Here is a 27,523-nt window from a genome sequence, read left to right on the forward strand (position 1 = left end):
AGAATTTTGCTCTTGTCACCCAGGCTAAAGTGCAATGGCACAATCTCAGCTCACGGCAACCTCCGCCTCCTGGGTTCAAGCTATTCTCCTGCCTCAGCCTCCCGAGTAGCTGGGATTACAGACAACTGCCACCATGCCCCACTAATTTTTGTATTTTTAGTAGAGATGGGGTTTCACTATGTTGGCCAGGCTGGTCTCGAACTCCTGACCACAGGTGATCCACCCTTCTCGGCCTCCCAAAGTGCTGGGTTTACAGGCGTGAATCACTGTGCCCAGCCCATGTTCTAAATAAGAAAGGCACCATGAAAGATTTGTAGTTATTTTGAGATTGCATCCAAAAAGCATCCAGGGCAGGGAGGGCATTGGCTCATTAGGTTAGCCAGATGAAGAACCTCACAAGGACCACTGAACAGAGAATTTAGCTCTTGTATGTGTATAGTCATGTACTTGGTACAAATTTCACAGCACATGACAGCTGTGTGGCACATCTGTTGGAGATCCAAAAAATCAGTTTCACAAGCATTGGTTGGGAAAGATTCAGCTTGGCACTAGTTCTGAGAAAAGCCCTGCGACTTTGAATTGTGTGCAAATGTAACATGCTGTAAGTTCACTGAAATGTTAGTCTTTGCCCATGGGATAAAAATACCTAGTCCTGTTACAAGCCAAGCCGTTTAAATCACACTTGCAGTACTGGTCATGTGAAGAAGGATATTGGAAATTAGAATTTGTTCCTAGGATGGGTAGACAAGAAGAATCTAGAAATTATGACACAGGAAGTGGTTGAAAGACTTAGAGATGACAGATCTCTAGTTCAACTTGAACAGGAAAAGACTAAGGAGGGAGATGCCATAGCTATCTTCAGATTCGCAAAAACCTGATGATGCAGGGCTCTTTGGTTGTAAAACAACATCCAAAGATTATGTCTGTTGGATAAATAAAAGAATAAAAAGAGAGTAGGGGTGTGTGTCTGTGTCTGTGTATGCATGAGTGCTGTATGTATCTGTAAGTGTTGTGTGTGTATCTTGCTTTTCAGGCAAGAGAAAAAACACATGATGAAAATTACAGACAGAGAGGTAGATTTAAAACACCATAAAAATGTTACTGTTTGTAACAGCCAAGCTGAATGACCCTCTATTAGGGATTTAATGGTAAACTCAATCTTGAGAAGGAACATAAAATGGAAAGATGAGGGCTTTGGAGTCAGACACATCTGGGAGCAAATTACATCTTTGCCATTTAGCTTTGTGACTTTAGGCAAGCTACCTAGCCTCTCTGAGTATTCGTTTTTCCATCTATTAAACGGGGATAATAAAACCCATGTTAACATGTGAGAATTAACTGAGCTGACGAATGTAAAGTCCTAGAAACAGTACGCTTTGGATAAGTGTTAGCTGACTTTTCTAGATTAGATATCATCCAAAGTAGAAAGAGTGAGTTATAGAAATTATTGTAAGGCAGTCACTTAGCAGCTCCATTAGATGTACACGGTCACCGCTGGTCGTGGTGGCTCATGCCTGTAATCCCAGCACTTTGGGAGGCCAAGGCAGGCAGATCACCTGAGGTCAGGAGTTTGAGACCAGCCTGACCAGCACTGGCAAAACCCCATCTCTATTAAAAATATAAAAATTAGCTGGGCATGGTGGCGTGCACCTGTAATCCCAACTACTTGGGAGGCTGAGGCAGGAGAATCACTTGAACCCAGGAGGCAGAGGTTTCGGAGAGCTGAGATCATCCCACTGCACTCCAGACTCCAGCCTGGGCAACAGAGTGAGACTTGGTCTCAAAAAAAAAAAAAAAAAGATGTACACAGTCCCCTTGTATCATCAATGCCTGACACAGAGCCTGCACAGGGAGCCACTCAGCAGGTGATGGCACATCTGTTGACTTTATTGTCAGCACTATGGGTAAGTCACACCCTAGAAACAGGTTCTCAATATGGCAGCATGGCCAACAGAGACAGCCTGCGTAGGGAAGGGGGGTAGGTGTTGGCATCAGAGAGGTTCAAATCTCAGTTCTCCACTGGATCGAGTTACTTCACCTTTCCGAGCTGCATGTTTCTCATCTGAGGCAGTACGTGTTTCATGGGAGTGAGTGATGAAATTGCATATGCAAAGGCATTTGATATTCTTTTCCCAGAGGGATCCTCTTTACAATCCAGAAAGGCAGATAATGCACTCTGTATGGAAGAAAAAACAAGATTCAGAAAATTGAAGTGATGTGCCCAAGGAAATAGCAGAATTGGTATTTGATTCTTTCCTTTTAACCTGAAGGCCCACCATCTTTCCGAGACCATGATGGAAACATTTTTTGGTGTCTCAGCGTGCCGGGTCCTATGCTGGCTGTTTCCGTGTATCGCCTCCTTTGCTGTTCGGGTCCCCACGGAGATGTTAGTCACTTTGCAAGTCTCTTTGAAACATCTGCAGGATGAGCTTCTTAGACACTTGAGAAAGGTCATTCTTCATGGGACACCTGGCTTTGGGAGGAGACATCTGCCCAGACAGTCACGTCCGCTCCTCGCCTTGACGGGCACCGGAGGGATGGCTGTTGTGTATCTTGAGCAGCGACACCGTCGGCTAGTAGCTGTGCTGAGTCCGCAGCTGCCCATCCCCAGGTCTCCTTGAGCCCACAGACTTGTTCTGTGGGATTACAATGTTTTGAAATGAACTCCTTGCAAGCATTTAAATCAGAAATATCCGCATAAAAATGTAATTTAACAGTTTGAGTTTCTCTCGAGGAACTGGACTGTCTGGCAAACCTGAGCCCATGTTCTCCCAGGCAGCAGCCCACCAGCACTGCTGGTGCAAGGGGACCGTGTACATCTCCTTTAAGTGGAGCAGGCGTCCCCACGGTCCCCGCACTGCCAATTGCACTCCCATACCTTCCTCCCCCAAAGAGTTTAGGTTACCATATAGTACACATGCATAATTTCTATCAATAATAACATAAACACCTGCTAGAACAGTTCCTGAGGTGTTTTTTCTGACCATCTCTTTTGTATGCTTCCTCCCCAGTCTGTGATTGCAATGGGAAGTCCAGGCAGTGTATCTTTGATCAGGAACTTTACAGACAAACTGGTAATGGATTCCGCTGCCTCAACTGCAATGACAACACTGATGGCATTCACTGCGAGAGGTGCAAGGACGGCTTTTACCGGCACAGAGAAAGGGACCGCTGTTTGCCCTGCAATTGTAACTCCAAAGGTAGCTGAAAAGGGGGGAAAGAGGGAGAGGGAGATGGAGCAGTGGGGAGACAAGAGGGAAGGAAGGAGCGAGGAAAAGAAGAAGGAAGGGAACAAGGGAGGAAAAAAGAAAGAAAACAGGGGAAGCAAGTAGGCCAAGAGGGAGATGTTCAACTTCACGAGCAACTGGGAACCCACCAGACACTGGTCTTTTTAGCAGTTTCAGTCTGAAAGGAAACATATTTCTCTTAAGTAGGGGTTGGTGGAAGCAACTGGGACTTTAAGGGCATGTTGTCTTGAATTCTAATACAAAGAGTCACATTATTAACTTTTCCAGGCAGGTGACAGTCTTTTCCAGGCAGTTAACAAGGAAGCTTGCACTCTTTGAGGGATAGTTCTTCATATCCATAGCCATCTATTTGTTTTGTTTTGTTTTGTTTTGTTTTGTTTTGTTTTGTTTTGAGACGGAGTTTCGCTCTGTCGCCCGGGCTGGAGTGCAGTGGCCTGTTCTCAGCTCACTGCAAGCTCCGCCTCCCGGGTTTATGCCATTCTCCTGCCTCAGCCTTCGAGTAGCTGGGACTACAGGCGCCCGCCACCTCGCCCGGCTAGTTTTTTGTATTTTTTAGCAGAGACGGGGTTTCACCGTGTTAGCCAGGATGCTCTCGATCTCCTGACCTCGTGATCCGCCCGTCTTGGCCTCCCAAAGTGCTGGGATTACAGGCTTGAGCCACCGCGCCTGGCCGCCATCTATTTGACCAACCTCTTGAAAAATAAGGAATTAGAAAGATCTGTTTCTAGTGCTGTGCTAGGTGCTAGCAATATGAAGTTGTACTAATAAAGGAGACAGACAAGTAAATAGGAAAATTAAAGTCTTTCATTAGGTTGCTAACAAGATAAAACAAAATAACAAATAGGAAACACCTAATGGGGTGGCTGGTTCATAGGAGAGCTAGTTTTTTTGTTTGTTTGTTTTTGTTTTTTTGTTTTTTTGTTTTTTGTTTTTTTTTGAGACAGAGTCTCTCACTATTGTCCAGGCTGGAGTGCAGTGGCGCCATCTTGGCTCACTGCAATCTCCGCCTCCCAGGTTCAAGCAATTCTCCTGCCTTAGCCTCCCGAGTAGCTGGGATTACAGACATCTGCCACCACGCCCAGCTAATTTTTTGTATTTTTAGTAGAGATGGGGCTTCATTATGTTGGCCAGGTTGGTCTCGAGTGCCTGACCTCATGATCCACCCGCCTCAGCCTCCCAAAGTGCTGAGACTACAGGTGTGAGCCACCGCACCTGACCAGTTGCTTTTTTTTCTTAAAAAGTATCCACACAGTACTATATTCATATAACTGTAGGTCTTTGCTGTGCACACAGATACACATACTGTGTTATATTCATTGTGGACAGACAGTAAAGACAAGTTAGTAAATATGAAGGGGGAGAGAGAGGTGGTTCTAGAAATAAGATTTTTTTTTAATGGTTCATTTGTCTATTATCTTTCTTGGCATTATCAACTTTTCTTGCTAGAAAGTGTTTAATAGCATCCTATGATAAATATTGATCCACTTAAAGCATACAGCCTTAATGCATGGCAATGACTTAGTGTAGTAGGTCTGTGCAACCAATTGATAGCTGCAGATTGAAAGAATCTAAAAATGGGCAGATTCTGGTGCAGCCATGAATTGCTGGTAGAGTGGGTTGGGAGTCTTATAGAAAACTGGGTGACCCTGTGGTGAGATAGACCCATATCACAGCAGTCACCCCCCAAATTCACCTAAGTTGCTGTTACAATGTGCTTTGACTCAGATTAGTTTAGCTTTGTTGTGTAGAATTTGCATCCAGAATCTTTTGGACTTAGCAGTCCTCCCTATGAATCAAAGAACTTCATAAAAAAATTAAAAGACAAATTATTCCATTTTAATCAGCATTTAATCTCTCTGAAGAGCCCCTATTGCCTTAGGTCATGCAGCTTCATTGTGAGTCACCAGAGTTGGGTCATCCCAGTGGAATGATCAGTGAGAATGAAACTAGAAATTTAATTGGCTCAGCTTGAAAGCCTGGCCTGAAGACAAGGTTATTAGTCTCAGGGTTAGACCAGGAACCTGCTGCCTAGCACAGAAGGATGGGAAAGAAGGATTTACCATGCCATCTCTTCTGTTTCAGCATGTAGTCTACTGCTTGCCCAGTGGTAGTGAAACTGGCTCCTTCTTTCTATTTGGGGAATAGATATCCCAGATTCAGTGGGAGCAGCTTGGCAGGAAGTGGTAGAACCCAATATTGATTTATGTCTTATATGATAGTTAACACGTGCCGTGTGCCAACCCTGGGCCAGGCACTTTTCTAGGTGTTTTTTTTTTTTTTTTTTTTGAGACGGAGTCTCGCTCTGTTGCCCAGGCTGGAGTGCAGTGGCCGAATCTCGGCTCACTGCAAGCTCCGCCTCCTGGGTTCACGCCATTCTCCTGCCTCAGCCCCCCGAGTAGCTGGGACTACAGGCGCCCGCCACCTCGCCCGGCTAGTTTTTTGTATTTTTTAGTAGAGACGGGGTTTCACCGTGTTAGCCAGGATGGTCTCGATCTCCTGACCTCGTGATCCGCCCGTCTCGGCCTCCCAAAGTGCTGGGATTACAGGCTTGAGCCACCGCGCCCGGCCTTCTAGGTGTTTTTAATCCAGTAATTAATCAATCTTCACAAATAGCTTTATAAAGAGAGGGCTATGTTTTTTTCCATTTCACAAATGATGTAGCAGAGACTTAGGGAGGGAGGGGAAGAAACTTGTCTAAGTTTGTAGAGCTAAGGGGCAGAGTAAGAGTTCAGGACCAGGTTTGTTGACATCAAAGGTAATAATGTAGAGTACAGTGGTAGGTTATGGAGCCAGGCAGCCTGGGTGCAAATCTGGACATGACCACCACCACTGGGTCACCCTGGGCAGGTTCCTTAACCTCTTGCTGCTCCAGCATCCTCATCTGTTAAAGAGTGATCATGATATTCATGTCATGGGATCCTGTGGAGATAAAATGGTGTTTGACAAGCACATGGCAGGCAACTCGGTAAATTGTTAATTGATGTAGTTGTTTTTCTTATTTTTTTTTTTTTTTTTTTTTTTTTTTTTTGAGACGGAGTCTCGCTCTGTCACCCAGGCTGGAGTGCTATGGCCGGATCTCAGCTCACTGCAAGCTCCGCCTCCCGGGTTCACGCCATTCTCCTGTCTCAGCCTCCGGGGTAGCTGGGACTACAGGCGCCGCCACGTCGCCCGGCTAGTTTTTTGTATTTTTTAGTAGAGACGGGGTTTCACCGTGTTAGCCAGGATGGTCTCGATCTCCTGACCTCGTGATCCACCCGTCTCGGCCTCCCAAAGTGCTGGGATTACAGGCTTGAGCCACCGCGCCCGGCCTGTTTTTCTTATTAAGACAGTGGGGAAACTAAGACCTAGAAAAGTTAATGAATGGCCTAAAGTCTTTCAGCAACTGATTGCAAGAACTAAAGTTGTAAGCCGGATCTTCTGACCAAGAACAGTTCTCTTATTCCCTCTATATGAAAGAAAAAAAAATCAGAATGGCATTTTTCTATGCCCAAAAGCAGACAATTTATGTGTACACAAAAAGCTTGATGGATATTATTTCCTAAGATCTGACTAATGCTTTATAATTTTCCAAAACATTTTCATAGATGATGTCCTTTTCAGTCCTCATAATAGTCTGACAACCTGTGTTAACACATCCCACATCCCCTGTTAAAGAGATGAAGAAACTGAACTTTCAGGGTCCAAACTGCTGAGGCTGAAAGACACATTGGTGGCAGAGACTGTTCCCACCATGTGCTGTCCCCAGCTGCTCCTCAGCTGCACATGTCACTAAACCACTAGCACAAGTTTAATTCCCTATGTGATTTCTCAATCTCCCAATTAGCCAGAGGATATTTTTCACTTTCAGATAATAACTTGACAGGGGTGTTTGTTGTATATTCAATTTCAAATGCAAAAGAACATGTCTTACAAAAAATGCTATCATTACACGTATGTCAGATGAAGCCAACGGCATTAATAAACCCCAGAGTAGTCACCAATTTTGGACTTCATATTGATTTCCCATAAATGTAGCAACTAGGCTTATTTTTAGATTATGATTTTGTGGACTCAGCAACAGGGCTGAGTTATCTTCAGCTCTTCCAGCCACATATTTAAGTCCTGATAACCTTTTGCAGATACTTTGAAATTCACTGTGTGTGCAAGTTTTTTCCTCCCATGACAGCTAAGTTTTTGAGGTCTATGTGATACTGGACTTACTCTCTTAATTTTATATTTTTCACATATCTTTGATGCTGAGAGTGTATTATTCAGACTATACCATTTCAGTAATTATTTAAAACATGTTTTTAAATGCAAGTGTATATATTTTTAAAAGCGTTCTCAAAAGGAGGCAAATTCTCTCAGTTTATATTTTTTGTTTATTTGTTTTTATTGGGTTTGTTGTTGGTGTTTTGGGACAAGATCTCACTCTGTGGCCAAGGCTGGAGTATAGCGGCTCCATCAGGGCTTACTGCAGCCTCGGACTCCTGGGCTCAAGCATTCCTCCTCCCTCAGCCTGCTGAGTAGCTGGGACTACTGGTGTGTTCTACCATGCCTGACTAATTTTTATTTTTTTTGTAGAGACAGGGTCTATGTTGCCCAGGCTGGTCTCAAATTCCTGGGCTCAAGCAATCCTCCTGCCTCAGCCTCCCCTAACTGCTAGTATTACAAGTATGAGCCACCATGCTCAGCCCTCAATTTTAAATATTAATCAGTTTTTAATACCTTCCTGAGTCTTCAAATGCATGTAGACTATATCTACATAAACCATGAATGTGCTTACTGGGACACAAATTTGAAACAGGAAGTTATTCCTCATCTATTCTTTAAAACCAATTGTTCACAATCCCTAAGTACAGTTCATGATGTGGGAATTGGGGCAGGTGGTATTTTTTGAGTGAGACTTTGAAGAACCAGTGCTATTGTTTTGGAACATGAAATAAGTTAGTCATATTCAGAGTTAAAGCCCAAATGACCATCTTTCTTCACTTTATAAAAATAATTCATTTCTGAAAAACTACTGCAGGGTGAGTTTTCTGAAGTTGAAAGTGTAATTACCATTAATTCGAATGGAGAAAAAATGTGTTTCTGGTACCCAAATCAGCATCCATTCATGTTAAAAACAACCACATTTCATCATAAGGGACTTCTATTTAATGTTACTTATCAGAGCATTATGCAGAAAGGAAATTTCCTTCCTTCTGCCCACCACTCACAGAGCAATAAGCATGAAGTCTCTCAACATCAAACCAAATAACCTCTTTTCGTTCTCATTTTATTTAAATGCTCTCTTGCCTTAGGCTCTGAAAACCTTCCTTCTCTCCTCCTCCCCTCACCCTCCTTAGACCTCTCCTCCCTGCCTTCCATTGCTCATTGTTTGATTAGACCCTGTCCTGAGACCTCCCCCTCTCTGATCATCCTCTCTCTTAATAGATGGGCTCTATCTCTGTCCTTACCACTTCCCCTCCTCTCTCCATCTACTTCTGGACTGATCTCACATTTACTATGGCTTCCTATTCAGCCTGTGTGTTGAAGGCTCCTAGATCTTCATCTCTAGACTCTGAACTCCAGATGAGCATTTCCACCTTTATATGCCCCTAGAAACTCAAGTTCATATATCCCAAACTAAACTCATTATCTTCTCTTGATGATTCAACCTGAGATCTTGGTCCTCCTCCTCCTGTCTTCCCTGCTTTGGTAAATAGCATCACAGTCCAGTCAGGCATGCACTCTGGGGACCTGAGTGTCATCAATGAGATCCTCTTTCCCTCGTCATTCCTAACCCAAGAGTCATCTAAATCGGTTTGTTCTATATCCACAGTGGCTCTCACAATGCTTTCCTCCTTCTCTTCTCACCGAGACCCCTCTAATCCAGGCCATCATGGCATGGGAGAAGACACGCTCGTCTTGCCTTCTCCAAGCCATCCTGCAGACTGTTCTAGAGTTCTCTTTCTAAGTGCAGGTCTGAACTTATCACTGCGTGCCTAAACCTCTGAGAGTTCCTATTATGCAGAAATTGATCTGTTATTCTGCTGTGAACTTTTAATTCACTACTAAATAGCGTGAGCTAATAATATAAAGTGCCTAACTCAACATCTAAGGAGATGCTCAAAAAATGTCATTTACGTTATTATCACTGAACGCTCCTTCAAGCCTTGCAAAGTTGACATGTAGATGTTCATAGACGCAAACTGTGAATGTGACTCATTTATTTCACATTCCACATGCTGCATAAAGTCTTCATATAGACACAGAACTGATACCTTTATCGATTTGAATTCTACTAGTGAATTAAAAGTTCAGAGAAAGGTAATAGATTTAAAAAACAAACATGTAGAGACTGGTCAATGTTCCCTTGGCTTCACAGACTATGGATAGCCTAATCATTACAGATACTTAAGATACAGGCCAGGCGCAGTGGCTCATGGCTATAATCCCAGCACTTTGGGAGGCTGAGGCAGGTGGATCATGAGGTCAGGAGTTCAAGACCAGCCTGGTCAACATAGTGAAATCCCGTCTCTACTAAAATACAAATCAGGCATGGTGGCACACACCTGTAGTCCCAGCTGCTCAGGAGACTGAGGAAGGGGAATCGCTTGAGCCAGGGAGGCAGAAGTTGCAGTGAGCCGAGATCATACTACTGCCTGGCGACAGAGCAAGACTCCATCTCAAAAAAAAAAAGACATCCAGATTATGGCCAGGTGCGGTGGCTCATGCCTGTAATCCCAGCACTTTGGGAGGCCAAGGCAGGTGGATCACCTAAGGTTGGGAGTTCGAGACCAGCCTGGCCAACAGGGAGAAACCCCCGTCTCTACTAAAAATACAGAATTAGCTGGGCATGGTGGTGCACGCCTGTAATCTCAGCTACTTGGGAGGCTGAGGCAGGAAAATCGCTTGAACCCAGGAGTTGGAGGTTGCCAGCCTGGGCAACAGGAGCAAAACTTCATCTCAAAAAAAAAAAAAAAAAAAAAAAAAAAAAAGATACACAGATTATTTTACAATTCCACTGAACTGCAGGGGGATTATAAGGTAGCTGAGGTGTACCTAGCTAGCCTTCCACCTCATCTTTTGGCTTTCTCTCAGCTCCTTCCACAATAGCCCAGCAATCCTCCTTGGCATACACATATTAGTTGGACAGATTTTTGGGCACCTGCCTTGTGTCAGGCACAATGCTGGGCAGTGGGAATACAGCAGGTGACATAAGGTGAGATCATCCTAAGTCAAGTAGGGCTGAGGACTGGGGTAGGGGTGGGATGGGATTTTAGATGCAGGAGTCAGAGAAGATTTCTCTAGAAAAGTAATATTTAATCAAGTCCTGAGTGCTGAGAATGTGCCAACTAGGGGAAGTTTGAGGAAAGAGCATTCCAGACTGAGGGAGCAGCAAGTGCAAACACCTTGAGGGAAACTGCTTAGCACTTTGCCCCAACCAAGAGAGTTGGGTCGCTGGAACCTAGTGAAGGAGGGTAGGAGATGAGGTAAGAGAGGTAGGGTCTTGCAGGCCATGATACAGAGTCGGCATCTTATTCTGCTTGGGGGAGGCGGGGCACTGGAGGACCTAAATATCTGAATTACATTTTAAAAGAACATCCTGGCTTCTCTGTGGAGTATGGAGAGGCAAGGATGGAGGCAGGGAGGAGAGTGTGAGGCAGGGCCCAGGTGAGAGAAGGTGGAGGCTGGAATGGGAGTGAGTGTGGAAGGGCAGGTGGTGAGACCTGGTGGCATCCCACATGGACACATTTTGTTGCCCTGAGTTTTTCATGAGCACTCAATCTGAGAGGACCTATTTACAACTAGGAGCATATCTGTAAAAAGTGGTATCATAAGACAAGTACAGTCCCCTCGGAAAGGCACACAGGGTACATCCCGCCAGGAGGCGCACCACAGGGGATACTTTCCAGCACTCCTGGCAGGTGAATATTTTTGGTTAATAGCCCTTTTTAAGCTCATAAAAATCATACCGTATAAGCACTGACTCTTAAAAGATGGCTTTGCCTGCCAGGGATAAGAGAGACTGCTGCTCACTTTCAGATACGAACTCTCTTCTAGGAGGCCAATGTGCTCATTCACAAATCTTCCTTGAGATCTTAAAGATTTGATGGACTTCTTTTAAAAAGCAGTGAGCTATATGCTACTTACTGTCACAATCAGAGCAGACAGACAGAGACAAATGCTTTTATGAGTAATTTAATTCTTCTCCCTGTGGAAGACATCCTCGGATGTCAGCACCGTCCCTGGTGGGTGGAAGAATACGCAGACGATGTGAAGTGACTGTTAAAGGCAGCAGATGGTGCTTCTTACTTCGTGTTTACGGAGCACCCATAGGGTGATAGTTGCTTCCAATGCCGCATACATTAAATAGTTCCTCTTCTTCTTTCCTTTCCCCTACCTTGTGGGCTTCAGGTTCTCTTAGTGCTCGATGTGACAACTCCGGACGGTGCAGCTGTAAACCGGGTGTGACAGGAGCCAGATGCGACCGATGTCTGCCAGGCTTCCACATGCTCACGGATGCGGGGTGCACCCAAGACCAGAGACTGCTGTGAGCATCTGCATCCCACCATTGCTGTCACTACCTCAGTGATGACAATTATAGAAACCTTAGCAACCACTTGTATTTACTGAGCCCCTACCCTGTGCCAGACACTGCTTTGAGAGTACATCATGTGGGCTATCTACTTTAATCCTCACAATACCCCTAAGAGGCTGGGATTATCATTATATGCATTTCAAAGATAAGAAACTTAAACAATTTGAGGTTAAGTTGCCTGATGTTACTGGTGAGGCTGGACCTAATGCTTAAGCTCAGAGTTTTGGGTCCAGAGTCCATGTCCTTCTCTCTGGCAACGGCTTCCCTCTAGATGAAGGGAGGCAACGAGTCCTTCAAGTAACCTGGGACTCATTTTGGCCCCAGTGAATTTGGGTAGAACTTTTCTGCATAATCTTGATCCCCTTTAGTTTGGAATGTCCTGTATCCCTGCTCAAATTTTTTTTGGAAGATGAGTGAGTATGCATTAAATATCACATATCCAATCTGCAGAGATGCAAAGCTGGCAAGTGTTGGGATGGCTTGGTGGGGGCTTGGCAGTGAAGCACTGGGCACTGGCTAGCAAGGCTCTCACAGAGGAGGCGCGTCCCATTGCCCACTTTGCTGGCTCCTTACTGGGACAGGAACTGCCCTCCAGCCACACTGCATTGTCCCAGTTGTCAAGGTCCCCAGTTCTCATACTCTCTTGGCATTTGTTCTGGTCCAGCTTTCCCTGACCCTTTCAGATGTTCTTCAGAGATCACCCCTGCCCCACTCCTCCTTTGTAACCCTTTTAAAACATAACCCTCTGTTAGCTCTGCCTCCCTGGCCCAATTCAGAATGAGATAAAACTTATCAAGATCCTTCAAGGTCCTCCTCCCTCTCCACCCTCAGCCTAGGTGCCTGCTTGGTTTCTTACCACTTTCCTCCCTGCTCCCTGCACTCCACAGGGAAGTCACACCAGCCTTCTTTCCCTTCTTCAAAGAGCCAAGTGCATGTGACCTTGGCACATCCTGGAGCGCTCTGCCTTCCCCAAAGCCGTGCAGTGCCTCCTGCTCCATCCCCACCCCACTATCTCCTCACAGAGGCCTTCCTGCACCAGTCCCACCCCCTGTGTTCTCACTCTGCTGTTTCACTCCATATCTTATTTTCTATTCATGTTTGTCCATTTCTACCACTAAAATGTAAGCCCCCTGTGGCTCTGTCTTGTTTGCTTCTGTGTCCCCATGCCCTGGAGTGGGAAGAGGTACCTCGAGGGTGTCCAGTGCATCTGCAGCTGTCCCTGTGCTTGCTGCCCTGGCACAGGACTCCTGTGGAATGGGGACTGCTCCTATTTCTCTTAGCATCCCTGGTTCTGAGCACCCAGTAGATGCTGAATATGTGTTTGTTAAATGGTCCAGATAAGCAGTAGAGAGGGAGCTAAGGAGGAAGGAGGCCGTGAGAATTCAAAGATAAAGACTGGCAAAGAAATTCCAGCCATAAGCATTGCTAGACTTGGCATGTGAGTGGATGAGGAATGTGAGGGAGAGGGAGGGGTCAAGGGTGCTCCAGTTTGGGGCAGGATTTGGGTGGGGTCATAGGGCAGGCAGAGGAGGAACAGATCAGTAGAGAAGAGACAGTAAACTTAGTTTTTGAGCAATGAAACAAAACACATGACTGCGTACCAAGTGGGTGACAGAAGCAGGAGTGGACGAGATAGGGAGATTGTGCCAGAATTCAGTGAAAACCCTGATACCTTCATTGAGAAAATCTTGCCACAGACAAACAAATAAAAGTCCATTAAACCCAGCAATCCCAGCAATTCCACTCCTAGGTATACATCCAAGAGAAATGAGAAGGTAGATATCTGCACAAAAACTTGTACACACACATTCATAGCAATATTACTCATAATAGCTGAAAAGTGAAAACAGTAACCAAAAAGAATATATGTATTCGGTCACCAAAAAGAATTTATGTACTGACACATGCCATGACATGGATGAGCCTCAAAAGCATCGTGCTAAGTGAAAGAAGCCAGTCATGAAAGCCCACATACGGTATAATTCCATTTATAGGAAATGTCTAGAATAGGCAAGTCTGGAGAGACAGAAAGTAGACTGGTGGCTGCCAAGGGCTGGAAGTGGGACTGGAGGGAGGAGATGTGGCAGGGTCGGGGAAACAACTGCTAAAGGACACAGGATTTCTTTCCAGAATGATCAAAATGTTCTAAAAATTAATATTGATGGTGATGACTGTACAATTCTGAGAATCAGCTAAAAACCATTGGATTGTACATTTTAAATGGGTGAATTGCATGGCATACGAATTACATCTCATTTGAGGAATTACCAACAGAAAGAACTGAATGGAATAAAATAGCAGGTAGATGGAATTAATCATGATAAAAAGCAGACATCATTGAATTAAACAATAGGGAAACAAATGATAATTTTTTTAAAAAATGTAAACAGAGCCAGTCAACCAAAGTAAACTAAACAGTTGAGTGATGAACCTGGTTTACATTCTGGCACAAACCCCTGCTCTCTTTAGGAGTGGCTGACAGTTCTCGGCCCAGCTGCCACCCACCAAGTACACTCTGAGGAGCACTGGTGGAGGCAAGTGAGTCCTCAGCTGTGTGAGAGAGGTCCGCACAGGTGAGGATGGCTAGGAGAAACCTCATTGAAGAAGGACTTGCCCAGCTTAGTGATATTTGCTCATGAGCAGTTGATTTTTATGTGCTACTTGTGAAGCGTTTGGAAACATGTCCCTAATTTTCTTTTTCTTCTTTCCCAGAGACTCCAAGTGTGACTGTGACCCAGCTGGCATCGCAGGGCCCTGTGACGCGGGCCGCTGTGTCTGCAAGCCAGCTGTCACTGGAGAACGCTGTGATAGGTCTGTGTGAACTGTGGCCCTACAAACAGCAGAGAGAGTCCCTTGCCAACTAAGGGATTAATCGTCTGAGTGTAATTATGGAAAAGGGATATTTGACAAATGTTGATGACCTTCTTCCTGCTCTGCCCTTAAAAACTAAGCTTTTACAAAAAAAACAAAAAAACAAAAAAAAAAACACTAAAAAACCACTGAGCGCCCAAATCTCACTGGACTCCATACTCTGCTCTGGGTCCCTTCTCTTTGTTTTGACTTTGAGAGAGGCACAGGGCCCCAGAGATTCCCCCGACCAGCTGGCTCCTAATCCCAGGTGCTCTGTATGAGGCAGTAATCCATAGTGAGATCCTGGGACTCAGGCTGGTTGCAGGAAAGACCTGGCCCAATTAAACATGCTGTGAAAATTCTTGTAAGAGGGCCTATCACAGCATATGGCCATATATAACCATCGTGTACAAAAAAGGCACTGCCCTGGGGATAGGATGGCAGTTACATGCACACACACGTATGGGCGTGGGGCTGTGAGGGCGAGGTAAGAGCCCCTTGGGCCAAGCCACACTGGAGGAGGTGGAGCAGTGAGGCACCCTCCCCCAAGCTGCCGGTGCAGGATGTGCCTTAAGTACAACTGTGCTCAGGCTTTAAACTCTTCCCTCCCAGAGGTTGTTGAGCAGAGGACTGTGAGGCTGGCGTCAGAAGCAAGGCTTCCTCCTTATTTCCTTAAAAGTAAGAAAGCAGTTCTTTGGCACTCTGCCAATCACTTATACCTGCACAGAGGAAATGCCAAATACACTCCTAACTTGTGTTTTCAGGGGCTCCTGGCTGCTGAGGTGAAGGCAGGGAAATAAAGCTTAAGTGTTAAAAGGGAAGTCGCTTGTCAAAAGCCTTTTTAATTTCAAAATAAAAGACAGAAATAGAATGCCACATAAAATAAATGTTATCACCACCAATGATAAGAAATAGACCTCTGCTAAAACTGCATCCCAGTGACAATGCTCTCCCCTCCCTAGAAGTGACCTCTATTCTGACTTTTATGGTAATCACTTTCTTTCTTTGCTTCATAATTTATTACCCCAGTGCGTTCCTAAACAAAATCGTTTAGTTTTGTCTAATTCCCTTCCTTTCTCTTCTTTTTTCTTCCCTCCCCATTCCTCCCCTCCCATCCTTCCTTGTGTTTTCAAGCTCTTTTAATTGGCAGGTTTCTTCTCCATAGAAACCATAATAATTCTTTTAACTCTTGCTCTTAGAGAAAAAACAAAGCATGTTTAGTTACAACTGTTCTCTGAAGCACCTGCCCTTCACAGCTACCCTGCTTTTCTGTGATACTGTACTCAGAGCATTCCCCCCAACATGTGGTGCAGTAGCTTTTAGACTACATGATTTGGAAGCAGATGTACATGATTTTCAATCTTGCCTCAGCCACTTACCTGCTATATATCAAGAGTTTCTTAACCTCTTGGCCTTAGTCTCCTCATCTAAGAAAACTAGAAATAGCAATTCCTCATAGGGTTAGAGGGAGGTTAAATGAGAGAGTACGCTCAAGGTGCCTGGCACAACAGAAGTGCTAAATAAATGATCATTGAAACCATCATTGTTTCACATTATTTCATGTGGAAGGATGTAGTTAACCTGAGCAGAGGACAAACAAGTCCTCCCCAGCTTCCCCTGCCCTCTTCTCTGTGACTCCAGCATCGAAGACTCGCCTGGCAGCCATGGTCCTCACAGAAGCCACTGGAGGGCTTGAGTTGGGAGCAGAGGTGGAATGCTAGCCTACACCTGGCTTTTGGAGAGTGTCTTAGCCATCCTTTTCTTTGTCATATCCTCACCTGCACTTTTCCCTAGTGAGCCAGAGCCCAGGTGCAAGAGTCAGAGATGGGGATCAACACCTAAGTGGTCTTGGGGAGGGGGTCAATACAGCTGAGTAATGCTGAGGCAAGAGCCTCACCTTCCCTGGTCCCCACTTCCCAGTCTTTGTCCCCATTAAACAGTAGCTCCAGAACAGGGCAGCTTTGCATAACCCTGCCCACACCATTCTGCTCATCTGACCACCACTCAATTTCCTACCAAGGACTGGCCAACTACTCAGATGCCAGACCACCAAGACAAACGTGGCTCTGTTCTACAAAGGAACAGAAAGTGAACGTTCCCTATGCTGTCTCATTTAGGGGGTCGTGATTGTCCATCTGGCGGTCTGGGGGTGGGGGTGGTATGTGAAATCTGGTATTTCCCTCCTCTGAAAATTAATAGGGCCAAGTGGAAGAGAAGGTAGAGAGGATGACTCATTCATCATATTCTCTCTACAGAATAAAAAATAACCTATAATATCCTGATTTCTACAATGCTACTGCAGGTGTCGATCAGGTTACTATAATCTGGATCGGGGGAACCCTGAGGGCTGTACCCAGTGTTTCTGCTATGGGCATTCAGCCAGCTGCCGCAGCTCTGCAGACTACAGTGTCCATAAGATCACCTCTACCTTTAATCAAGGTAAAGTCTTCCATTTTCTAGGTTTTAGTTTTTGAATGTTGTATAGGGCTTTGTACTTACAGACAACCACCTCCGTATTCACAGGATGGATTCTCTTTAGCAATTCTCTTATAGTATTTAATGTACATTATTTTGTCAGGGCACTCAGGCATACTCTGATGTCTTGAAAAAGTCATAGACTGAAAATAGTTCACTCATATAACTTAAAAGAATAACTACAAAAGAGACTAGATTTTTATTTCCCTGAATTTTCCATCCCCATCTATTTCAAAACCACAGAGGAATCATTCATTTGGTTTGGAGAGTGTATAAGAGTCTTCCTGGAATTCACATTCACTAATAATGCTGTTTTCACATATAATAAATGAGCTAATTTATGTGAAATTAGTTCCCAAGCTACAGAGCACTATAAAAATATTGGAAATTGATATTATTTCAACACTAAGTCTGAGTTTCCCTTTGAAAAGACTGGACCCTCTCACTTCATTAAGGCCAGAGCCTGTTTATATAAATATAAAAAATGGAAATTACAGGCAGAAGAAAACCTGCTATCTTATCACAAGAGTCAGACTCAAAGATGAGAAATCATAGCAGCTGCGGGGCGGGAGCAGGTGAAGTTGAGACCCACACAGAGAGGTACATGGATAATTTTAAGGACCATTTACAAATGTGGAAATATTGAGAAAACCCCACTTGCTACTCACCACTAGGACTTGTTGGCAAGTGAATCTTTCCTTGTTTAACTTAATAGATGAGGAGGGCTTGTCCAATGCAGATTGATTATGTTTGTGTTCCAGATGTTGATGGCTGGAAGGCTGTCCAACGAAATGGGTCTCCTGCAAAGCTCCAATGGTCGCAGCGCCATCAAGATGTGTTTAGCTCAGCCCGACGACCAGACCCTGTCTATTTTGTGGCTCCTGGTATGTGAGGAATAATTTCTCCCATGGAAGCCAGCTTATAGGACTAGGAAGTCAGGATAGAGAAATCGAGTTAGAAATTGTGGAAACCATATCACTTTGCATTCAGGGTAGCAGCATCTCCAGAAGAGAGTTGGGGGTTAAGCCTGATTTGAGAGTCACTAATAAATGGCCCCAACAGAGTAGAATGGGGTGTCCCAGAGGTCAGACCCTGGTTGAGCTGCCTCCTTTAATCAAATGAGAAGTTTCTATGTTTACCACCAAGGCAAGAAATCAAGGACTGTGGCCAAACCTATGGATCTATTGAGAAACAGGTGGAAAGCAAAAACAAAGCATTTCTTAAAACTTCAAATACTTGCAAGTTAAAAAAAAAAAAAAAAAATCAGTCAGTGGTATGTGCCTTGGTGGAAAAGCACTGGCTAGAATTCCAACCCCAGTTCATTTCCTTAGCACATATGTGATTCTTGGGCAAGCTGTTCTCTTAACTTCGCTGAACTTAAGTTTTCCCTACTGTTAAATGGGAATACTAATGCCTGCCTCCCAGAATTATTGTCAGCAAATGTGATGATATTTATGAAGGCATTCTGTCAACTAAAGCATTATGTAACAAGTCGTGCTACGCTGATACGCCTAGGATTTTTACAGAACAGTCTGTCATAAGGGCCACATCATGAATCATCTAATAGATGGAATTGTCTTATAACAAGGCCGTCTTATCATTTTGGTAACTAACCCTCCTTCATAGCCCAAAGTGTCATAGCTATGTCCAGTACCAGGTCCTGACTCTCCTAGCAAGGAGTTTTGGGGCAGCATGACACAGGACTTCAACAAAAATTGCCGACACCAGTGCAAACTTACATTTGTTTGCCTCTCCAGTTTCACAACTGATCTCAATCTTTTAAAACTCTGTTTCACAGCCAAATTTCTTGGGAATCAACAGGTGAGCTATGGGCAAAGCCTGTCCTTTGACTACCGTGTGGACAGAGGAGGCAGACACCCATCTGCCCACGATGTGATCCTGGAAGGTGCTGGTCTACGGATCACAGCTCCCTTGATGCCACTTGGCAAGACACTGCCTTGTGGGCTCACCAAGACTTACACACTCAGGTAAAAAGAGAGACCACAAGTAGGTCAATTAGAGCAAACTGTGATTGAAGTTTGAGTCCATTCTTTATTTATTCAATCATCATTCATTTGTTCAACAAGCCTTTCTGAGCACCTTTTATGTACCATGAAGATTGCTATGTGCTCAGAAAGGACATGATTCCTTCCCTCAAGCAGCTGACAGGCTAACAGGAGAGAAAAATGAATAGATAATTACAGTGCAGTTTGTCAAGGGACAGAAATAGACAAGGTAGATACAGAAGTTCTGAGCACATACAGGAGGCATGACTGAACCACACTGGCATGATGAAGGAAAGCTTCCCAGGACCACATGACAAATGTGAAAGGCAGCCCTTTAAGGAAAGAAAAGGGAGGAAGGATTAACAAGGCAGAGGAAATGCAATGCTTGAAGGTTTTTGCATTTAGAAAATTCCAAATGGTCGAGCATGAGTGGAGCATTAAGTCGGCGAGAGGAGTGCAGTGAGAAGTGAGGTAGGAGAAAGAGGTGGGAGTGACTTTACGGATGTTTCTGTGTGTGTCTACAGGGATTGCATGGGGTTCTGCATGGTGTTTGCAGAGAGGCTGGGGAAGGGAGCTGTGCCTACTAAGTGCTCAGTACTGCACTGAAGGCTGGAAAATAAAGATGGAACATGGTCTTTGCCTTCCAAGAGCTCATGGTCTAGTACAATGTATAACATGTCAAAAAGCAAGCATAATACAGTAGGATAATTGCTTTAGGGGTGGTGCATGTTCATGGGGTCTTGGAAAGTGCCCGATTCTGCCTGGAAGAGTCAGGGAAACCTTCAGGAGGAGGCAATGTGTGAGCTAATAATGGAAAGGTCCACAGGGCTTTTCCAGGGAGAAAAGTCAGAGAAGGGCAACCCTTCTCTGTGAATATATGTGGGGATGCAGAAAGGCATAATATAGGGGAGAACTGGCAAGCAATGGAATACAGCATGTATAGGGAAGATGGGTAGATAACGTTTGCAAAGGTTGGAAAAGGACCCATCATGTTGGGCCTTGTATGTCACGTCAAGGAGCTTAGATCTTGTCCATGCTGAAAAGACGATGCAGAGCCATTGAGAGATTGTTAAGTCGAGAAGTGTGATCGTCAGGTGTGAAGGCTAGGTGCAAACACAGGCACCATATGGATGATAGTTTGGGTAGGGCCCTTAACTGGACCATCAGAACACATTCACAGTGGCTCAATGGAGAGTGGTTAGGGGCCTAACCCAGGGCAGAGGTAATGGCAATAGGGAAAAGAAGACCCACAGAATACAAATAAAGAATGTATCAAATATCTGAGTATATGTGTTCTAATGATACACACACACACACACACACACACACACACACACACACACAGCTCTCCTGCCTGGAATGCCCATTCCCACCTTCCAGGCTTGGTGAACTTACTCTTTGAGATTCAGCTTCCATGTTCTTCCTTTGTATTAGCCTTCTCAGAATCCCAGGTAAAGTTGCAGTCACTTTGTGTTTCCATGGCACTCTGTGCATGCATTTGTTATAGCATTCATGGCATCTTATTATAACTGTATGTCTACCCACCCGACTCCCCTGGCTGGATGGTGATCACCTCTCCCTGTTGTCTTTGTGTCCTCCAGCCTAACATAGCTTCTAGCCCAAACCAAGTGCACAGTGAACTTTTGTTTAACAAATCAGTGAATGAAATGAAGGTGGGTAGAGTTGTTCCTGTATGAGATACTTCGGTAAAAAACAAAATGAAATTTAGAAGAACAGCACAGGGGCTGGTGATATGTTATAGTGAGCCACTACGATGCCAAATTAAAAAGTATTAAATGTGGACAATGTAAAAGTGGAAGCTGGTTTTTGAAAAAAGTAAGTAAAATGTGCTCAGATAACAAAGAAATGATTTTTTTTTTTAAAAATCAATGGTTGCTCTTGAGAATCAGAACTTCTGGAACGTGGAGATATTCCTAATACTAGCTTATGGGTGGCCAAGAATAGGAAGTGGTGTCTGAGGACTTGGGATCAACATGGTTTCAGGTGACGTCACCCCTGGATCTGGACTTCCCACACTGGGATGCCCTCCATCACTTTCTCTGGGGTTTGCCCTCCCCATGGAGTGAGGAAGGTCCAAGTACATGCCTATGAAAAGGTGGCTCTCAGTCCTGTGCCCCCTTCTAAGCAGGACTGGGAAGGGGCTTAGCTGTTCCCATATCCTCAGGCATAATTTATAACAGGTAGGTATGTGGTAAGAATCGGATTTTTAAAGCTTTTGATTTTAAATTATGCAGGTTAAATGAGCATCCAAGCAGTAATTGGAGCCCCCAGCTGAGTTACTTTGAGTATCGAAGGTTACTGCGGAATCTCACAGCCCTCCGCATCCGAGCTACATATGGAGAATACAGTAAGTGGCTAAGAGAAATTAATTTCTCTCTTCTTAGGTTTTAGTGTAATTTGATTCAGCTGTCTAAGGTGGTGGCAGTCTCCAAACAAGTAGGTAAGTTAGTTGATGATTCTGACCTAGAGTAATTGATTCAATCTGAATTTTTATATTCTAGAAGCTTTTTTAGAAGAAATGTTCTCTAAAAAGACGTCAGCACCCAGCACCAGTGAAGGGTGAATGACGCTACCTTGCTAAAAGGGCCACTTAATTTTTTTTAAAGCTGATTATCTGAGAAAGATAATCTACAATAAATGGACACATTTCCTTAGCTAGGAAATGGTGCCTACAACACAGTCTTATTTGTTCCTTGAGCAGCTTTTCCTTTTGAGATTATACTCTATGCTACCCTGTTTGAGTCATCATGTATTCTATTAATTCCTTTGTTTTTTGTTTTTTGTTTTTTTGAATTTTGCATGTTGGGTCCTCCTAATCCCAAATGGAATTATTTAACAAGAGTTCCTTAAGCTTTTCTGCACTCACTCACGTAAAAAGCAAGCATGGCTAGCATGCACTATTTCCATGTCACTGATGCAGCAAATAAAGCCGGAAGCCGAAACATGTAACAATGTATTGACTCTTACTGTATGCCAGGTAGATTATAATACATGCATTATCTAATTTAATTTTCACAACAGACATAGGAGATAAATACACTGTTACTTCTTGTCTGTAGTTGAGGAAACACAGTCATGGAGAGGCTAAGGGACTTGCCCAATTTACACAGCTAGGGAAGGTGGAGTCAGAATTTAAGCCCTGGGTTTTCTGACCCCAGAGCCTGTGTGCTCAGTCACAGTGGGGGACTGCTATACCTCTCTACATGGCATGATGTATGAACACCACCTGTCTTTGTTAGGGAGTTAAAAAAAAAAATCCCAAGAGAGATCTGACTTGAAATCTTCAGGCTGTACCACTTGCAACTTCTAAACCGTTCTCTCAATTGCAGGTACTGGGTACATTGACAATGTGACCCTGATTTCAGCCCGACCCGTCTCTGGAGCCCCGGCACCCTGGGTTGAACAGTGTATATGTCCTGTTGGGTACAAGGGGCAATTCTGCCAGGATTGTGCTTCTGGCTACAAGAGAGATTCAGCAAAACTGGGGCCTTTTGGCACCTGTATTCCTTGTAACTGTCAAGGGGGAGGGGCCTGTGATCCAGACACAGGTGAGTGAAATGACACCTGGACCAGGTGGCTGGGGTGTCGTGTGGAGGAGAGAGAGCTGTGTAAGAAAGACCATGGCTAAACTCACATCAGAGGTGGGAAAGGATTAAGGAGAGCTGAGCTGGAGTCAGGGAAGATGGACATGGTGCCTTATTACACTCAATCCTATTCATTGTGGAAATGCCACAAGGTTGTGAGAAAGGTGCCAGGTTACAGGAAATGGTCGTCATGGTTCAGTGCTGAGTATGGGAGTTGGTGTCGAGTTGCAAGAATTGTGTGGGGAGATCAAAGACAAGTCCGGGTCTAAATGAATGTGCAGACAAGTGGTGTCAGGCCACAGAGAACATGGGGAACAGTGTTAAGTTATGGATAGTAAAAGAAGTGGGTGTCTACTTTGGATAGGGGAGCAAGGGTGAAATTCAGGGCCTTGGTCATGTGTAGATTTGGTTCTGTGGCAAGGGTGAATGCCAGTGCTCAGGCACTTTGACATTCTCTGCTCTGACCCATGTTGAAGGAAATGTATTGTCTGACCCTGCTCACTTCTCTGCCCCTCCACTCTTCTACCCCCAGGAGATTGTTATTCAGGGGATGAGAATCCTGACATTGAGTGTGCTGACTGCCCAATTGGTTTCTACAATGATCCACACGACCCCCGCAGCTGCAAGCCATGTCCCTGTCATAACGGGTTCAGCTGCTCAGTGATGCCAGAGACAGAGGAGGTGGTGTGCAATAACTGCCCTCCCGGGGTCACCGGTAAGGCCACGGGTCTGCTCTGCTACCTGCTTCCTCCTGTCCTGATGCCATGAATGTGTGCAAATAGCTTCTATTCTGAGGAATTTCTAGGAAATTGTAATGACTTCGGGTTCACCTAAATGTGCTCACTCGAAAGATAATATCTTAAAGATAAGATACTGCGATGCCCAAGAGGTAAAGTGGATTAAGCAAGAGCAGAGTGCAATTATGGGAGAAAACACCTGAAGCTTTTTTGAGAGGTTTGTCATTAGAAGATGACATTTTCAGACCAAGCACATGGTTTGTTTCTTAATGAACTGAGATAAAGAGGGAAAACTTAGTGACCTCTTAAATGTCACATCCTTCTGCTGGTCAGTCTGAAAGAAGAATGGATTCTTCAGCAGCCATTTTGGGGGTATTGTTCAAAACCTTACTACTTCTGTGGAGCTGCCTGCTTTTTCCCAGCCAGCTAGTTAAGCCTCCTAGTGGCGCTGCTGTGTTCTGCAACCTGCGGTGGGCATGGAGTGAGAGGGCCAGCCCTGCCTTGCGCACCTGCTCCTGAGGGCTTTGTTCGGGGGTCCCTGGAGAAGCACATTTCTCTGGTTCTTCTAGAGGGTGACTTGCAACTTTAGGCCTCTGCATCTGGTCTTCCTCCCGATGGATGTCGACCTAGGCTTGGTCATTTGTTCCTTCCCAGGTGCCCGCTGTGAGCTCTGTGCTGATGGCTACTTTGGGGACCCCTTTGGTGAACATGGCCCAGTGAGGCCTTGTCAGCCCTGTCAATGCAACAACAATGTGGACCCCAGTGCCTCTGGGAACTGTGACCGGCTGACAGGCAGGTGTCTGAAGTGTATCCACAACACAGCCGGCATCTACTGCGACCAGTGCAAAGCAGGCTACTTCGGGGACCCGTTGGCTCCCAATCCAGCAGAAAAGTGTCGAGGTAGGACTCCACCCCAGGCAGGCTGTGTCTGTGTGTGCCTGTGTACACATGCACTTGCTTGCCATCTAAGCAGGGGCAATGGCAGTTCATATCGCGATGTTACTTTGGTTCTCTGACCAAATTGACCCGTGAGCACCTTGGGCCTTTCTTCATCTGTCAAAGGCCTTAAGACAGGTTTCCCCTGTAGCCAGGTCTGGAAGACAGAGCTAGGTTAAAGCTGGGTGGGAGAAGTGAAAAGGGTCAGGTTTACATTCCTACGCAGAAGGGGAGATAACACGGGGCCATATCCTATGCCCAATCCCAAGCAGCGAGACAGGGAAGTGGCCGCCAAACCTGCTGTAGGAGAGTAATAAATGACTCGAGAGTAAACCTGAGCAAACTCAAGTGGGAAGGGGAGTGGGCTGTAAAGTAGTTTAAGAGACTCTCTCAGAAGTCAGCATAATTGATGTATAGAAAGGTAACAGTCGAAAGTTCTCCAAACGAGACAGCTTCAAAGTAGCAGCTGTAGTGGAGCATTCCTGAGGCCTGCTGCAGATCAAAGCATGAATGTGCAGACCGGTCCTCTTGCCCAGCTCTGCTTTCAAATCTTTGTACATGTTATATTCTAGAGGCAAGTTCCGTTCTAGAGGAGCTGGCCTGCCCCACAGACTCACTCCTCAGTCCCAGGCTGACCTTGGTTCCCAGAACTCAGGATTTTGTTCACCCTAACTTTGTTTATAAAGTCCAGAATGGGGTCAGGCATGGTGGCTCACGCCTGTAGTCCCAGCACTTTGGGAGGCCGAGGCGAGTGGATCACCTGAGGTTGTGAGTTCAAGACCAGCCTGGCCAACATGGTGAAACCCCATCTCTACTAAAAATACAAATATTAGCTGGATGTGGTGGTGGGAGCCTGGAATCCCAGCTACTCAGGAGGCTGAGGCACAAGAATCTCTTGAACCCGGGAGGCAGAGGTTGCAGTGAGCCGAGATCATGTCACTGCACTCCAGCCTGGGCAACAGCACAAGAGTCTGTCTCAAAAAAAAAAAAAAAAAAAAAAAAGTCCAGAACCACTCTGGACAACCAGGTTGGAAGACTCTTTGTTCCTCATGAAGACCCGGAGGTTTGCATGGAGCTCACAGCCTCCCATTCACACCAGAGTCTCCACTTTGAAGTGCTTGAGGACCTCTGCAACCTGAGGCTTCTACTTAGTGGTACAAATCCCTTGGGGAATTCTGGACCAGACAAGCCCAGACCCCAATCTCTGGGTTGGCTGTGATGTGCTAGAAAGCACCTCATGAGAGGAAAAGCCCATATGACACCAGCAGGACTGAGTTCAAGTCCAGTTTTGTAACATACCTATTATATTGTGCTAATTATGCCAATTACTCCCTCTGAGCCTCAGTTTGCTCATATGTATGATTAATATTTAACTTAAAGTGGTGGATAAAAGACAGCCCACTATACACACTATAATTCTAGTTATATATTCTAACTATATTCTGTCTTTAATTGTAGCTGTAATTCTAGGTTACTAACAGAAATTTCACTGGCTTTATACCACACATTTCTTCACTCAACTATCCTTTATCAAGCACATACCATGTACCCAGTGTGGACCTAGATACTGAGGCTATAATGGTGAATAAGTCATCCCAACTCTCGAAGAGTTTCTATGATAATAAGGAAGATACACAAATATGTATGCAAATAATGACAACACACTTAGATATATAATCAGCGTTTTGTGCGCCCTGAAGATAGAACAACCCAGAGAATCACTGTCACCCAGAGAATCACTGTAATCATCAAAGTGTCTCACCCACTATTATATCCTTAACTCCTATAACAGAACCTGGCTTAATCAATTTGATTGAATGAGTAAAGGTATTACTTTCTTAACTATTTCCTACACCAGAGGCCGCAGAACAGAGGAAAGAACATTGGCCCTTCCTGAGCTTTCATTGTTGCTTGCCATTTACTTGCCATGTAATGTCAGGCAAATTACTCAGCTTCCCTGAGCTCACATTCCTCATCTGCAAAATAGAGGGGGATGTCTACATCTGGCATGTAATGGGCCCAGAAGAAATGTTATTCACCTTGAAAGCAAAGCCAGAGTGCCTGCAGAATATCTAACAGGCTTTTAGTTTAACAAGGGGAGGAAAATGAGCACTGCCAGAAAGGCTATAATCTCCCCGCAGGCACACACACCAGGCAAACCTGCCTCATGATTCCTAAGACCTATCTGTATTAAGAAGGTGCATGGAGGCGTAGAAGGATTCTTTGCTGTTGGAGGCTTGATCTCCTTCCTTGTATCTTTGCTCTACCTCCAGTTTCTAGACTAGTTTGATGTGAATGCTCCATTTGTCTGTCTTTTGTCTCTAGCTTGCAACTGCAACCCCATGGGCTCAGAGCCTGTAGAATGTCGAAGTGATGGCACCTGTGTTTGTAAGCCAGGATTTGGTGGCCCCAACTGTGAGCACGGAGCATTCAGCTGTCCAGCTTGCTATAATCAAGTGAAGATTCAGGTATGCGTTCTTCTCTTTGCCACCCCTAACCCCACAGAATCAAATCCTTAAGTGTCCACTGGTTGGTTCTGTCACAGATCTAGGACCCTCCTAGTCTCCTGAGGATGAGAGTGTGATTACTATTTCTTTCTTTAAAAATTGCTGTATTAAAAATTTCTGTATAGTGATAATACTTCAGGTTTATGTTCTTATATATGCCATTTTCAAAACCTCTTTTGCAGATACTGTTTCATTTGGCACTAATGATAACTTAGTTGAGTTGAATGGAAAAGTATTCTGACCTCAGTTTTCATTGGTCAAATAAAGTCTCAAAATACTTGAAATTTTTCAAAGTGATATGGCTAGGTGGAACTCGGAATCCCACCCATGTCCTCTAACTGAGTTCAGGGCTCTTCCCACTATAATATGTCACTTTCCAGCTCAATTTTTTTTTCAACAGATGTCTTTGTAAAACAAATGAAGAAAAACATAAACATAAAAGATATCAGGAGTCCAGAAAGTATCAAGGCTTCCCAAACAAGAATGGCCTCCAGAAATTTCTCATTTGAATTCCAGAGAGGAATGAACTTGATGTTCTTGTTAATTATTAACTATTTTTCTTCCTGGAGTGAGGATTGGGGAAGACAAAGGTC

The 27,523-nt window shown here is 44.7% G+C and overlaps 1 protein-coding gene across 1 annotated transcript in view; it reads left to right on the forward strand.

Moving 5' to 3' along the window:
- Nucleotides 1-27,523, forward strand: part of LAMC2 (laminin subunit gamma 2) — a 67,307-nt gene that overhangs the window by 26,281 nt on the left and 13,503 nt on the right. Inside the window, exons 3-13 of the mRNA XM_010368929.2 lie at nucleotides 3,012-3,200; nucleotides 11,631-11,766; nucleotides 14,527-14,625; nucleotides 16,967-17,103; nucleotides 17,901-18,023; nucleotides 18,938-19,127; nucleotides 21,401-21,513; nucleotides 22,496-22,714; nucleotides 23,283-23,465; nucleotides 24,142-24,387; nucleotides 26,749-26,891. Of these exons, the coding sequence (XP_010367231.1) occupies nucleotides 3,012-3,200; nucleotides 11,631-11,766; nucleotides 14,527-14,625; nucleotides 16,967-17,103; nucleotides 17,901-18,023; nucleotides 18,938-19,127; nucleotides 21,401-21,513; nucleotides 22,496-22,714; nucleotides 23,283-23,465; nucleotides 24,142-24,387; nucleotides 26,749-26,891 (1,778 nt within the window). The remainder of the gene's footprint in view (nucleotides 1-3,011; nucleotides 3,201-11,630; nucleotides 11,767-14,526; nucleotides 14,626-16,966; nucleotides 17,104-17,900; nucleotides 18,024-18,937; nucleotides 19,128-21,400; nucleotides 21,514-22,495; nucleotides 22,715-23,282; nucleotides 23,466-24,141; nucleotides 24,388-26,748; nucleotides 26,892-27,523) is intronic.

Source organism: Rhinopithecus roxellana, chromosome 8 (genome assembly GCF_007565055.1).
Source record: "Rhinopithecus roxellana isolate Shanxi Qingling chromosome 8, ASM756505v1, whole genome shotgun sequence".
In the NCBI taxonomy this organism is placed as follows: domain Eukaryota; kingdom Metazoa; phylum Chordata; class Mammalia; order Primates; family Cercopithecidae; genus Rhinopithecus; species Rhinopithecus roxellana.